This window comes from Alexandromys fortis, unplaced genomic scaffold, assembly GCF_014885135.2.
Source record: "Alexandromys fortis isolate MF-2015 unplaced genomic scaffold, M_Fortis_MF-2015_v1.1 scaffold_149, whole genome shotgun sequence".
Lineage (NCBI taxonomy): Eukaryota > Metazoa > Chordata > Mammalia > Rodentia > Cricetidae > Alexandromys > Alexandromys fortis.
The window spans coordinates 3,438,606-3,453,975 of NW_026068025.1; the positions used below are offsets into that span (position 1 = coordinate 3,438,606).

Here is a 15,370-nt window from a genome sequence, read left to right on the forward strand (position 1 = left end):
CCCCACTCCTCTCCCCCTCCCTCTCCAGTCTGAGGGGCAGTCAGGGTTCCCTGCCCTGTGGAAAGTCCAAAGTCCTCCCCGCTCCATCTTGGTCTAGGAAGGTGGACATCCAAACTGGCTAGGCTCCCACAAAGCCAGAACATGAAGTAGGATCAAAACCCAGTGGCATTGTCCTTGGCTTCTCAGCAGTCAGGACCACGAGGGGTGCACCCACCCACGGAGACAGTGGGGCTGATCTATTGTGAGCTCACCAAGACCAGCTGGACTACGACTGAAAAACCATGGGATAAAACCGGACTCTCTGAATATGGCTTTTCTACTTTTAAGATCAGCCAACTTCCTTCCTATTTCGAGACAGGGTCAGTGATCTGCTTGCCTGTGTCTTGTGTGCCATCCTGCCTGGTTCCAGCCAGCTTCTTACATACAGCATCCTTACAGCTTTGTACTCCTCATTTTGTACCTGAGAATTGTCTCCATGTATCTAGTTTATTCATCCTCTGTGTATATTCAAAGTATTTGTTAGAATCTTTGTTTTACTGATACTCATTCTTGTTCTCAGTATTCCGAAGCATTAATTTCCTTGGTTCTATGTAAATATAATATAATATCAATTGATGTTTAGTCTGTTACTTTGAACTAAAGCCCTTGCTTCCCTTTTGAAAAACTTTAGACAGAACATGGTAACAAACACCTCTAGAGGTCAAACCACTGCACTGTATGCACAGCCTGGATTTTTTTGTTGTTGTTGTTACTGTTATTAACTCCTTGAGACAGGGTCTCATTATGTAGCCCAATCTAGCTCTGAGCTTCGAATCTTCCTGCCCTTTCTCCTGAGTAGCTGGAAATACAGGCATGCTCCACCACCTATCCAGCCTGGGAAAGAATTCTGAAGGAATACTGAAGTCTCTGTAAATATTACCCAACTACTTTGGAATATGCATTAATATACATACACAGTGCTAATGCCCAGACAGTGGACATCCGGAACATAATATAAAGAGAAGACACCCCTATTCCCACCTTCCAGAGAATAAGGGCAAATGATATTTAATTTGAGAAATGAATCTCATAACTTCTAGACTTATTAAAATTATCTTATTACAACAAAATTTACGTATGTTTGGTAAAAACAAAACAAGACTCTACCTTCCCCGGGGCTTATCCACAAGGTTTTCTGGAGAAACTCTAGAGCCTGGTCTTGGATGCAGCACAGTCTGAGCCTGGGACTCTGGGCTGTAGCGACTTGATGGTTTAGTTCTCACAGGTGTGGACGCCAACGCAGATGGTGACGTTTGGAATGTTGAAGTAGGAGACTGTGAGGAAACTTGATTTCTAGCGAAATCCTGTGTGATAATTTGCTGTGAATGAGAAGAGGGAAGAATAGACGGTGAGGGTTATTAGCTACCTACCCAAGACAGTATAGTTTCATTCTGAATACAAAAGGGCCTTCCACTCATAGCAGTCATCTTGCCTCAGATTCCTAGTGCCCCAGGCCAACTAACCTGAATACATCTGCTATGATTTTTTTGTTAAAAAACAAAATAACAACAAGAACAAAAAGCCCTGCTTTCTGCATGAATAACAAATAGTACTAAAGCAGTAAGAAAAGGCTTACACAGATGTGGTCAGCAAGTGTGATCAGTCGATGGGTCCTGGGCACCTGACCCATTCCTTCTGCCTGGGAGGACGGAGGTGGTGGTGGCTGCTGCTGTGGGGATGGTGATTCCTGCTGGGACCGATAGTGATGCAGTGGTCCTTCATACTGCCGAGTGGGCTCATCTAATAGACAGCAGGTAGATACATTATCCCAAGGATGCCTCTGCCCTTGACTTAGTATCAAATATTAATAACTCAGAAGAACATAAGAAAAGGATGTGATATGCACATTTATACCTAATTTTTGTTTTTTTTATCTTGAAGCAAAAAAAACTGCAGCTAGAACATGAAGACTAGTAGAATACAATATGAGTGTAGAAGTAGGCAGAGCTCCCAGCCCTTTTCCTGTGTGTGTGCATGCGCACGAGCACAAGCACACAAGCCTGTTGGACCAGTGTGTGCATGGATGTGTGAACGTGCAGGCCAGCGGCTGATAGCAACTATCTTTCCTCTATTGCTCTCTACCTTGATTTTGGTTTTTGAGACAAGGTCTCTCTGAACTTGATGCTCACGGGTTCAACAAGACTGCCTAGCCAGTGAACTTAAGAAACCATCATTTGTGCTCCCTGCACCTCTTCCTCCATGCTGGGGTTCCAGGATTCATTGCTATGCTCGGATTTTTCATGTGGGTTCTAGGTATCCAAATTCAGGTCCTCACGCTTGTGCAGTAGTTACTTTACCTACAGACACCTCCCCAGCCCCGGTGCATCTATTTTCACTAAAATATAAACAAAAGAGTAATAACTAGTTTTAAAAGGTGCACTTTGTTAGTATAGCTCTAAATGTTTCTAGAGCAGACTACCTGGCAACAAGTTGTTCTTACCATGGCCTAGACAGGTAATTAGAAGCAAATGTTAATGCAAATATGAGATAGGGAAATGGCAAACAGACATACTTTCTACTTGATTTGCCTTAGCCATGTCTGGCTGATAGGCCTGTGGCTTGTCCTGGGGTGGTGCAGGGGAGCTGGCAGGACTTATCACCTCAATAGCATCACTAGGTGCTTCATACCTGTGAGAAGACACTTTAAGAAAAGAACCTTATTTCAAAATAAATTCACAGAAAGTTTCAAAAGTCCAAGTTCTTCAAATCTATTTACATATTTTAGTTTTTGATTCTGCTAAAGAATGTTCATAGCATTCCATACTAGGAATAAAACTTAATCAAACCCACAGACTGTAAAAGGTACCTCTGTGATCCTAATCTCAATAGGTTGTAGGTTTCTCAGGCATAAGATAAAGCAGAATTAAGATTTGTGATAAGCCCCTGGGAGCTTGAAAAGAAATAACAGGCTACCATCAAAGGTTATTAATGAGAAAATGCGGGGTAGATCTCAACCATTAATTGACTTCAATAATTCCATTTTTGTGGAACAATCTGATCTTAACAAAATAAGCCATAAAACTGCTTCACTGCTCCAAGACTAGTCATTGCTTATAAAACGCTATATTTTCTCAAAGAACTCAAGTTTTACATTGTGAAAGTGGCCAGGAGTGGTAGGAAATATGTGAAGGAAATAACTTCAAAGGGAGGGTGAGTACCAACCAATTATGAAGTCCACACAGACCCCTCTAAGATACATACAGCACTCCAGAGAATTAACGAGGGCTGGAGAGATGGCCCAGCCATTAAGAACATTGCCTGCTCTTCCAAAGGTCCTGAGTTCAATTCCCAGCAACCACATGGTGGCTCACAACCATCTGTAATGAGGTCTGGTGACCTCTTCTGGCCTGCAGGAATACACGTAGACAGAATATTGTATACATAATAAATAAATATAAAAAAAGAGAGAGAATTATTTGGCTCTGCAAATGTAGGTCATGGGCAGTTTTCTACAAAGCTGCCATGCTTTAGAGCTGAAATTTGGGGAGATCCAGGCAGAACTTGCTAAGAATCTTCTCCTGTGGAGGCCATCTATCTATAGGCTGTACCAGAGCCCAAGTCAGGGTTACGACACTGGCTGAACACAGGCATAGAAGGTGAACTACTTGGCCACTGCATACTGCTCTTACTATTCAAATGGACATCTCTACATACCTCTACCTGTCATGGAAACAATGCTGAGGAGCTAAAATAAACCATTATATTTTAAGTACCCTTCTGACTTGAAAGTCTTGTATTTATTGTTACTCATGATGCTTATGAACCAACATCTCAAATGACAAAAACTAACAGTATAACTAGTCAGTATACAGTCTAATTGCAAACTATTCCTGGTGCTCTTGAAGATTCGGATGCAAGGTAAAGGATGAGAGAGGCTCTCAGGAGTCACACAGAAAATGACAATGGATAGTGGTCACTAGCCCATGTATCATGCAGGATGTTGCCAGTGATAGAAAAGGTAACTGTACTCAAAGATAGGAACAGAAAATCTTCCTGTTTGCAGGCTGCTGAAAAACAAGCTCCCAAAGCAAAGTTTGGTATGTGAGTTGACTACAGCATACTAATCCACAGCTCCCTCCAAGATGCCCTATGCTGCTCTCTTCTCCCTGAGCTTCCAGTTTTCTCACATTGAAAACCTACATCGTATACTTTCTTAATTACAGGTTAAAGGAAGTATTTCTTCTGTAGTTCACTAACGAGCTGCCCACTCCAAAAACTTGTAATTACATAAGTGGACACTTGGAACTATATTTTACTCCAGTGCTATTCAATTTCCTTAATGGAGATACTGAAAAATGACTACAGGATTGAGCTGCTTCCAGTATCACACCTGCTTATTTAAGCATGCTTTCCTTTAAAATTCAATATAGAGCAGGATTTAGGTCACAGCTAAGAAAAAAAAAAGAGATTATATTTCATCTATATATTTACTTTTGTGTATGGAAAGCCAATTATCACTGCATACATGTGAAAGTCAATTGATGCCAGGGGTCAGTTCTCTTCTTCCACTATGGGGCTGAGATTATCAGATTTAGTGGTTAATGCCTTGGGCTGCTGAGCTATCTCATCACTCATAAGCAATTTTCAAAAGCATAGCCAGTGATGGCACACAACTTTAATCCCAGCACTCAGGAGGCAGAGGCAAGCAGATCTCTGTGAGTTCAAGGCCAGTCTGTTTTACAAGAGCAGGCCCCAAAGCTTCAGAGAAATCCTGTCTCGGGGGAAAAAAAATTTTTTTCAAAAGCAGTTTTGTGTAGTATTTTGATACACACATCACAATGACTAGCCAGATTGAATCCAAAGAATCCAAATCCGTTCTCAAGAAAGATACACAGTGAGTATCAGTCACTAATAGGCTTACTTAAAAAAACAAAACCAAAAAAACCACTTTAGAAAAAGGACCTAAGGGCCGCATACCTTTAATCCCAGCACTCAGGAGACAGAGACAGGCAGATCTCTCTGAGTTTGAGGCCAGCCTGGTCTACAAGAGCTGGCTCCAGGACAGAGAAACCCTGCCTCAAAAAATCCCCCCCCCCCCCAAAAAAAGAAAGAGAGAGAGAGAGAGAGAGAGAGAGAGAAAGAAAGAAAAGAAAGAAAGAAAGAAAGAAAGAAAGAAAGAAAGAAAGAAAGAAAGAAAAGAGAGAAAGAGAGGGGGGGGACCTAAGAGGCTTTGGGAGATAGTGAACCTAGCAGTTTCTCAGAGAGACTATATTGTGGTAGCTCAGATCTTGAAGATATTCCCATTACTTTTCAGATGCCTAAAATACCTTCAGAAGATCTATTTTTCATGTAGCCACTTCTAACTAACTATAATTCTATGGGTTTTTTTCCTAGATAATATATTGGTGGGCTACGTAGGACATGGGGGTATGGAAGTCATAAGAATATTAGAAGATACATTTTTACACCCACAATACTTTCTCTCATATCACTGTCAAGCATTAGGATTGCTTCATATCAGGCCGTTCTTTACCTAAAGAATAAAGGAATTCTTTACTCAGATATCACATTGTGAAACTCGGATTGAGATACATACAGCTACTAGAAGAGTCTGAACTTTGAGAGCCACGTTCCCTCGCATCCTTGTCCGAGGCAATTTGCCGGGTGATGATCACGTCTATGAAGTTAGCTGCAGTAATGGTAGTCTTCCCTCGGGTCCTTAGCTCTTCCTCATATCTGGATTTTGGAGGAGGCCCTTTATCTTTCCCAGCCTCAGAAAACACTACTGAGGCATGAGGCTGGGGCTTGCCACTCGGAAGGGCTGAAGAAGTGCACACACACTGAACAGATCTCTTCTCCACCTCCAGGTTTTTCTGCTCTAGCTGCTGCTGTTCACTAACTGCTGCTGACCTGCTTCTCAAATTTTCTTCTAACCTGGCAGCTTCATGCTTACTCTCTTTTGTTTTGGAAACATCCATCTGGGGTGCAGAAGCTGCAGCATCCACAAGAGCAGCGAGGGCATCCGCAGCAGTGTTGTAACGGGACGCTGGCAGGCCTTGGCTTATTGAAGGGCCCCCAGCAGGCAGTGGCCTATAAACAAAATAAAAGAAAGGTACTTAAGGAAAGAATAGTTGTTGGGGGAGGGGGTGAGGCTTGTGGAGAAAATGAAAGAACAAATTACATTAAAAAAAATAGAAAAGTTTGACTATTTTAGTCAGTGGTTTAAAAAAATCATTGTGGCTCACAACCTGAATTCAATCCTCTGGACCACATGGTAGAAAGAAAGACTCCCACAGTTGTGTCCCCCCCCCCCCCACGCGCGCAGAGTCAGTCATTAATAATGTAAATTAAAATAAAAAACATATACAAAATATGTACTTATTTTGGTCAAAACATTTATGAGAGTACAAAAGACTGACATGATTCGTAGCTGAGCAGTTGGATCCAAAGGTGTGATTACACTGGTTCCATTGGTTCCTTGGAAAACACTGGGTCTCTGTTGCAACATGGTCTCCTGAGTTCTTACTGAAGGGGAAGGGGAGCGAACATATCCGTGGCTGCCAGGTCGGCCAGGCTGTTCTGAGCCTGAAGAGAGAAGAAAAAGAAACACGGATAATCTAAAAGTAGCAAATACAAAAATAAAGGCAGAAAGTTTTATGGAATTTTTAATTCCTAGTATTACTAGATAGAACATGAGAATAATAAACTTGATACTTTCCAGGACAGGCTCCAAACTACAGAGAAACCCTGTCTCGAAAAACCAAAAGGAAAAAAAAAAGAAAGAAAAGAAACTCGATACCATACTTTCTAGAAATGGATTCTAAGTTTCTCGATAAAGATATAATAAAACCCAACAAAAATTAAGCATAATCTTAGATGTCATTTACTGTCACTTCCATTTAGGTGTTTCTATCTCAATTCCAGAAAGGAAAGAGAAGAACCAACAACAGAGTGCTGTATGCTCATCCTGCACATGCGCTACAGAGTCTACTGCATTCAGTGTGCTCTCCCGAGTCAAACAACTTCCCATACATCACAGTGAAAATAACATACAGTGGCTGCAGTACAGCTTGGGGTTCCTGCACTCAAACGTGGTTCTTCCTGTTTTGCCTTTTTGGGTGTACATACACGTGTACATCCATGTGCATGGTCAGAGATTAATCCCTGTCTTTCCTCGGCTACTTCTTCTCACTGACTTGAAGTCTAGAGATTGGGTAGGCAAGCTGGCTAGTGAGCACCAGGGATCCACTGTCCAAGCCCCTCCAGCATTGTTATTATAAGCACATGGTAACATACCCAGTGTTTTTACATGGTTTGGGATGCCATGCTTAAGTGGCAAGCACTAACTGAACTCTCTTACTACCCCAGTCCTCTGCTCTGCTTCTACTCAACAATTGCATTTGTTGCAGCAAGCTTTCTCTTGTGAGATGGAATAATCACAGTACCCTCCCCAAAGTTTGTCTTTCATAGCTACCCTTCTTGGAGGTTTGAGAATTTTACCCACTTAGCTTTAACTCTCGCACAGCAGAGCTAGGAGAATCTTAAATTCTAGTTCCCTAGTCAATTTCTTTTCTACTTTCCTTGTACTGTGCATTCCCTCCTACTTTCTACCTCGTTCTTTGCCTGCGTAAGAGCTAGACATTTTAATTTTAGCACAGACTTATTTCTATAGCCAGTACTACTTCAGCCAGACTTTTGACAATTTTCTCCCTCTAAATATACTCTGACATACATCAGTATTTCTATAGGACCAATTCCTAGAAGTGAAACTGCTAACCAATTAGTCTTTACATTTTTGTACACAATAGTGACCCCATTTATATGGCATTTGTCATATATCAGTGTCTATTTTTGTGAACCTGCTACATGGAAAAGATCAATTCAGTATCTAATGAGAAAATATTATTTTGATGTTTTTACTTGTCACTTTAAGACCTAGCTCCTACCAAAGTTTTGTATCATCTGAATTTGACTGTAACTTTTCATGTTTAATATAATCTACATAAACTGAATATTGTGATATTACCACATAATTTATGCAGTATAGGATTTTTTGCGGGGGGGGGGGGGTATTTCGAGACAGGGTTTCTCTGTGGCTTTGGAGCCTGTCCTGGAACTAGCTCTGTAGACCAGGCTGGTCTCGAACTCACAGAGATCCGCCTGCCTCTGCCTCCCAAGTGGGATTAAAGGCGTGCGCCACCATCGCCCAGCTGATCTTGCCATTTTTCATGTTGTGTCACTCTAAACCCCACCACCCACAAACTCCTTACTCCTTTTTCTATGAGGCAGGCTCTTGTTACTAATGCCAGACTGATATCAAATGTATAGTCTACCTGCCTCAGCTTAAGTGTAGAAGTCTAAAACGCTGGGTGTGGTAGCTTGGATGAAAATGGCTTCCAAAGGCTGTAGGGAATTGGGAGCTGTGGTTGTTTGAGTGGACATGGCCTAGGTGAAGGAAGTGTGTCACAGGGATGAGGTTTCAGAAGCTCACACCACACTTAGTGTCACTCTCTCTGTCCTGCTGCCTACAGATCAGGATGTAGGACTCTCTCAGCTGCTTCTACAGCATGTCTGCCTGCACACTGCCGTGCTTCCCACCATAACAATAAGGGACTAAACCTCTGAACTGCAAGCCAGCCCCAATTACATGTTTTCCTTTATAAGAGTTGCTGTGGTCTTGGTGTCTCTTCACAGCAATAAAATCCCAACAAGACACCGAGTTATAGGCATGTCCATCAGGTTGAGCTCAGCTGTGTTTTAATTTGCAGCTCAATCTTATTTTTTAACCCATTAAGTTACTGCTGGCTCCTTTGATTCTGCTTCTATGTTCTCCTCAGCAGTTTCTTTCTGGCCATTCTCTGTGTCTGAATTTTCACACCACCATTGGCACACACATGAATTCCTGAGACAATTTCAGAGTTCTAACACATTTCAGGCTACTGGTCACATGACTGACCTCCTAAACAGAATGTAAGCACTGTATTCAAGACGCCACATTTCCTTCTAAACATATTTCTCAATTCCCCCTTTAAACTATAGACTGGTCTGTATTTTCATGAGCAAATGATGACCTGTGTTGCTTAGGACTAGTCGAAATGGCACTTTCATCATGGAAAGTCCCTTTCTATAGCACTTTTGCATGTAAATTATATACTGGTTTTTCCATTTTTGTCTACATAGAAAAATTAAGCATAATGCCTCACAGGAAATCACCAAGACCTGTAGCCTAAGGAAAGGGCAAAGCTTCTCACTGACCTGGTCGTAGGTAGAGATCAGCAGAAGCAGCAGAGAGCCTCTCGCGTTCGCGTTCGCGTTCGCGTTCACGTTCCCGTTCCCGCTCCCGCTCGCGTTCCCGCTCCTTCTCTCTTTCCCGCTCTCGATCCCTGTCAGCACTTGTGGCTGCTGTAAGATGTGTTGGGTGTCCTGTAAAAGACAAAACTGTCAGTCTAGCATGTTAAATCTGTAAATAACCAAAAAGAGTCAACCAGCTTCAAATACGGGTGTATTAAGTTTGTATTAAGTTTAAGAGTCTCGGATAGCAGATGGAGCAAAGTATAAGCATTTAGGGTATTTGTGGAGCATCGAGTTACATGTATACGTTAAATGAAGAGCAGAATGGGAGAAAGATGCTCAGAATTCCTCTATACCAGAAAAACTGAAGTGTCTTGGTCTTGTTAGAGATGTATAAATTTTAAGCAATTTTGTCCCTAGAAAACTCCTGGACTTATGTTCTGGAGCCCTTGCTTACAGCATCTCACCTGGAGACAAAGACGCAGCATTGTATGGCCTAGGAGGGAAAGTAATCTGCGTGCCAGGGATGTAGGTGATTCTGTCCATGGGAGGAGTGCTTGCTCCTCCTGCATGAGGCACTAGAATTGTTGGAGGCATATTTGTCAGATCAATGATTCCTATTCAAAAAGACAAATACAGCTTATATTAGGCATTACCACAAACTGACACCTAACTCCAGCAGCATACATGATTTTTCCATTTTGTCTCTTTATAATAACAATGATAATTGCATTCAACAAAAATAAAAGTTTAAAAAATTATCATTGCTTACGACTTAAAGGAGGATATGAAAGTACTGATAACACAATAACCGCAAATAACCTCAGGTATGGACGTATTAAAAAAAAACACGAACTTTAAACACTTCACAATTATAAGCTTAGTACTTTAATGTTTACTGTTCAACTCATCTCAAAATATTACTTTATCTGCTTTCAGGGCAAAAGTCTATAGAGACAAGTATTAGCTCCTTTTATGTCTTTCATTCATTTAGCAAGTATTTATTAACTATTGGAAAATGTGAAAAAATTCTATATACCTCTCGTAGCTGGATAAGGGAGACCCAGTGGCTGCTCTCGTGGGGACAGTCCCCGGGCGACATCAGGGCGCAAATTCACCTGCATCTGCTGTGAGGTAATGTAATCATTTAGGATTGTCTGTCTGGTGTTCTCCATTGCATAAAGCTGGTACTGACTTGGGTATCCTGGGGTTGGTGAAAGCTGTCTCTGAAACAGGTAAGCAGCAGCTGCTGAGTGAGAGAAAGAAAAAAATGGCACTGAGTGTGTGAGATTAGCCTGCTAAACATTGTCCTTAGGCACAGTGAGGAAGCACTGCCAGCTGTGATAGTGCAGGAGCCACTTTCACTCCACTCCAGGAGTGACATGAAGTCTAACTCCTTCTTCCTTTTATTTATTTATTGAAGGGGGAGTCTCTGTGTAGCCCTGGCTTGTCCTCAACCTCACTTTGCAGACCAGGCTGGCCTTGAACTCAGAGATCCTCTGAGTGCTGGAATTAAAGGTATGTGTCACCACATCCCGTAAGCCTAACTCATTAACCCCTGAGATGTAATGGGAAAAGGGAAGGGCAGATTCTGAACATTTCCAAAGCAGTTTTGTTTTCAATTATTATCATGAAACTCTATTAAGTTCTCACTGAGTTACACAAGAGTTGTGGTTGAAAATTAAAGGACTTTTTGAAAACACAACAGTGGGAGTACATATGAAAAGAATTTCTAGAATGGGAATTTTATTTTTCTAGAGGTAAAAATGACTATATACAACCAGTCAGTAATGCATGTGTTTGAAAGAAAAAGGATGGCAAACTTTTTCTATAAAGGGCCAGTTGAAAACTGTGCTAGGTTTTAAGAGCTACCCAGTATTTCTCAAGCTACTGTTGCTTTACCATGGACAAAACAAACAGCTACAGCAACAGGATTTGGTAAATGAATTGTTGTTTCTTAGCCCTTGCATAAAAGCATGAGACAGGATGCAATGAAGTTATAAGTATAAAAAGTAGGAGATAATGTCCTTATTCTAAAAACCATTTATAAGCTATAAAAAATAAGACAATAAGATAAAAGTACTATTAAAGTTTTATGATAGACACTGAGGAAATATAAAAAGTTTTGTCTGAAAGTTAAGGGAACCATTCATATGTACATGTTCTCCTAAAGAAAGCGAAAACCACTGATATGTTTTCTAGGCCATTAATTAAACTTTTATCCAGAACTCCAAGTCAGTTAAGTGTGACTGCTGAAACACATTTCCTCTGGGAGACATTTGCGTAAACACAGGTGGTCTGCAAATCACAACAAGCTTATGGAAGCGCGTTAAATATATAAGCCCACAACTTACACTGTACCCATCAACTGTTTCCATTCATTATTGAGGGGCTGTGGCTCACCGCTGCACTTAGCATCATGAAAGGCATTACTACATACTACTAGCCCCAAAAAGGATCCCAGTTTACAATTAAAAGTTTCTGCTTACTAGGTTTTGCTCTCACACCATTGCTAAGTCAAAAGCTTACGTGGAATGAACTATTATAAGTTGGTCTGTGATCTCTGTATCAGGGTTAGGTTCAAGTAACAATTTGGCAACAGCAGAGCTTTCAGATAAAATATTCTTATAGGTTCCCTATCACGAAAGGTAAGTAACCTCAGGCATTTCTGCATTAATTTTTTTTATTTACTTTGTGTGAACAGAGGTTTATGTGCAGGCATGCATATTTGTTTCCCCTTTCATTGTGTGGGTGCCATAGGTTGGTGGCAAGCAAGGTCCTTTACCTTAGAACCCATCTTACTTGCCTGGCTTCTCTGCCTTAAAAGGACAACCTGGTAATAGAAATTGCTGTAAGAACCAGGATATAAACCCAAGACTAGGCTACCCTTGAACTAACAGAAATCCACCTGCCTCTGCTTCCCAACACAATACCCAGCTTTCTAAAATGGTTTTGTCACTTAATTGTCTTTTAAACTATGGCTTCATTAAAAAACAAAAACCAAAGCTAATAAGCCTGGGGAGTTTCTTTCATAACAGAGAAACAATGGTGAGATTTAGTCAGTAGTAAGAAAAGGCACTGACCTGTAGTCAGAACTACTGTAATTAACATACAGTCACGTTGATACCGTATTTCTGTGCTGTAAATTGTCATTAAATATTGAGCTTACCAGGATCCAAAGCCCTGTGAAAGGGCATGGCTGGATCTAAGTGCGTGGGAAGGTGGCTCCGATAAACCTCTCCTGCAGCACTACTCCTATGATGGGGATCAAATGGGCTGTGGCTCAAGACAGGATCCACCCCAGGCACCGGAGACTTGGCTGGTATACTTTCTCTCTGGGTTGGGGTCAGAGTCGATTTCCTTTCATGACTGGTAGACTTGCTGGAAGAAACTGTAACAGCAATAACAAACCACCAATGCCACAAATCCTTGAGAAAACTTCACTCTGGGTCCCAGCATACAAAATCCTATCTTTTAATAAGTTCAAGATTAAGAACTAATAGTAGCCTTGAAACCTAGAGACCACTGTGACGTTTTGGAGCACAGCAATAATTCTAAACAACCTCATATTAAAATTATGAAGATCATGAAGTTCAATAATCTTCTCTAAATCCCACTGTAAATGATCATGTATCTTGCATGATATTAATACATAAATTCTCAAAACAGACCTATTTGGGCCCCACATGTAGCAAATCTCGATTTCTTCCCTCCTTATGTTTCCTAACCTCCCTGCTACCTGTCAACCAAAAGTTAGCCTAATTTTATCTCTTCAGTCTGCGCTACAGTGATTCTTTACCTTATACATATCCATTTGCCCAGCCCCTACTCACCACTGTGATTAGACTGGATCCTGTACACCTACCACATCTCTACACTCTGCACCACCCTCACTGTGGAGATTTCTATGTATCATAAAGTGTACCACATTAGCCATATGACTTAATTTCCCTTAAATTCTTTTCCTTTTTTTAAAAAAAATGTACGTTGGCATTTTGCCCTGTAGTATATCTATGCCCCACGTGTATGCAGTGTCCTTGGAATTATAAGCACTATGCTCAGCCTCCCCACCCCCCACCCCTGAACTCAACTTGTCAGTTAAGTATTTTATTGACTGAATTTTTGCTGAGTGAGCTATTTCCCTAGTCCTAAAACCTGTGGATCTAATCTAGAGCAAATTATTTGGTATTTTTCAATTTGTAAAAGGTAAAAAAATGTTTCAACAAAAGTCATACCATCGGAAGTTCTGCTCATCATGGGTGAGCCTCTGGATATGGTGCTTTGGTAACTCACAGGGGTCCTGCGAGCACTGGTGTCATCATAGATTCCCGGGCTCAGCTGTGCTTTGGGAGCTTCATGAAGTGTAGACCTGAGAACGGAGGGGCCAGAGCTCACCACTGACGTGTGCCGGGGACGCACAGGCTCACCGGCTTTCACATCCTCATATTTTCCCCGTTCTACTACTTTTATGTTCTCTGGTACAATTTCCAGCATTCCACGGGGTAGTTTGCTAGGCCCTGTGATTAAGGACTTCACATTATGTTTGATAGCTGATTGACCTGAGTTGTTGTCATATTTTATTGGCGTGCCCTAAGGGGAATGAAACAAACATTACAGATAGCAGAATTACCTAGATACTGTTCCCTCTCAGGTGTATGTCTGGCTCATGGCAATTATACACACTCCTGAATTATTCACTTTAAACTATGTATACAAGAAAAACTGGTAATATGTATATGAAAGATTTACTACCAAGAAGTTTGGCATAAGAACTACCTAGAACTACTAAATCAAATTTTTTAAAGTGCTTCATAGGTGTCAGTCTTAAGTAGAATTGCTGATAGAAAGAGCTATGAAGTATTTACCTGGGAAATGGAACCCTCAATTATTGGCCTTGTGCTCTGGACCACTTCTGGAGTTTTTCGGCTTTCCTGAGTTAGAATATCTTGTCGTGGAATCTCATGAATAGAACGCCCCATTTCTTTGATGGTAGTGATACCATCATATGGTTTTCCTTTGGTAATGGCGCCTTCAAATGCTCGGATAGGAGGGCTTTCCCTTTTAATCTGTTTGGGATATTTAAGGCCGTCTTCAAAGCTATCGGTTGTTGCTCTTGGTGTGCCTTTAGGAAGAGTTCGGGAAACATACTTGTTAAAATAATGTTGATGGCTGCACAGCCCTGCCACTGAACTTCTGCCATAGACCCTCAAGTAGACATTCATCAGTCATTATGTTTTAAGGATTACCCAAAATATATTCAGAATGGTTCTTATAAAGATGTGTTGATATTAAAAGATCTAACAACTAAAACATTCTGTTAAATGATGTAGCTAAGAAAAAAGTTAAGATCAGGGTTTAACATTTAATACTTCAAAGGGTAAAATATCTTGAAAAGTAGGTTTAATATTCTGTAAAATTAATATTAAACTACCTAGCCAGTGAATCGGTGTATAATAAAAAGGCAAAACACAATGTACCCTGCATTATGGAACCAGAGAGGACAGTCCTTTCTTTGAGGTCAGAATGAGGGCTCCCTCTGGGCAATGCTCGGCATATCAGACCTTGCAAAACAGTAGAGAAATCCAGTAATTAGACATAATATAGTTAATTCATAATACTGAATATTGTCTATAGAGAATATAATTTTGATAAAAACCTCTGTGATAGAAGGGATGTCATTTCAAAGTCGTACACAATTTAGAAACTATCACAAAGAACTGGTGAGATGCCCAGCAGTCAAGGCTGATGACCTAAATTCAATACCCAAGCTCCTTCTGATCTCCACATATGCACACCATATACAGGCTTGTGCCCTCTTCAACAGCAGTCAGTGCCCTTAGCTTCTAAGCCATCTCTATTGCCCCATAATATCATAATTCACATAGAACATTTTCCCAAATACAAAGTGATCAAGAAGCACAATAAAGTTTACTTTAAAACAAAAAGAAATTTCAGCTGGATTTGGTAGTTCATGCCTATGATTCTAGCACTTGTGGAGTGAAGTCAAGAAAATAATTCAAGGAGTTTGAAGCCAGCCAAGGCCTGTCCACACCCTACCTGTGTCCCAAAGCTAAATCTAAAATATTTCAATTAAAAAAAA

General features: G+C 40.9%; 1 protein-coding gene across 25 annotated transcripts in view; it reads right to left on the bottom strand.

Moving 5' to 3' along the window:
• The window catches only part of Ncor1 (nuclear receptor corepressor 1), a 164,671-nt gene that overhangs the window by 13,866 nt on the left and 135,435 nt on the right, over nucleotides 1-15,370 (bottom strand). For 21 of the 25 annotated variants that reach the window (XM_050163639.1, XM_050163640.1, XM_050163658.1 and 18 more), the window contains 12 exons: nucleotides 14,748-14,831; nucleotides 14,136-14,392; nucleotides 13,506-13,860; nucleotides 12,440-12,661; nucleotides 10,310-10,519; nucleotides 9,738-9,887; nucleotides 9,235-9,402; nucleotides 6,399-6,564; nucleotides 5,576-6,069; nucleotides 2,552-2,680; nucleotides 1,616-1,779; nucleotides 1,147-1,358 (listed from right to left, as the gene is read on the bottom strand). In XM_050163639.1, the coding sequence (XP_050019596.1) occupies nucleotides 1,147-1,358; nucleotides 1,616-1,779; nucleotides 2,552-2,680; nucleotides 5,576-6,069; nucleotides 6,399-6,564; nucleotides 9,235-9,402; nucleotides 9,738-9,887; nucleotides 10,310-10,519; nucleotides 12,440-12,661; nucleotides 13,506-13,860; nucleotides 14,136-14,392; nucleotides 14,748-14,831 (2,611 nt within the window). The remainder of the gene's footprint in view (nucleotides 1-1,146; nucleotides 1,359-1,615; nucleotides 1,780-2,551; nucleotides 2,681-5,575; nucleotides 6,070-6,398; nucleotides 6,565-9,234; nucleotides 9,403-9,737; nucleotides 9,888-10,309; nucleotides 10,520-12,439; nucleotides 12,662-13,505; nucleotides 13,861-14,135; nucleotides 14,393-14,747; nucleotides 14,832-15,370) is intronic. The other 4 variants (XM_050163655.1, XM_050163642.1, XM_050163661.1 and 1 more) reach the window with 2 other exon arrangements.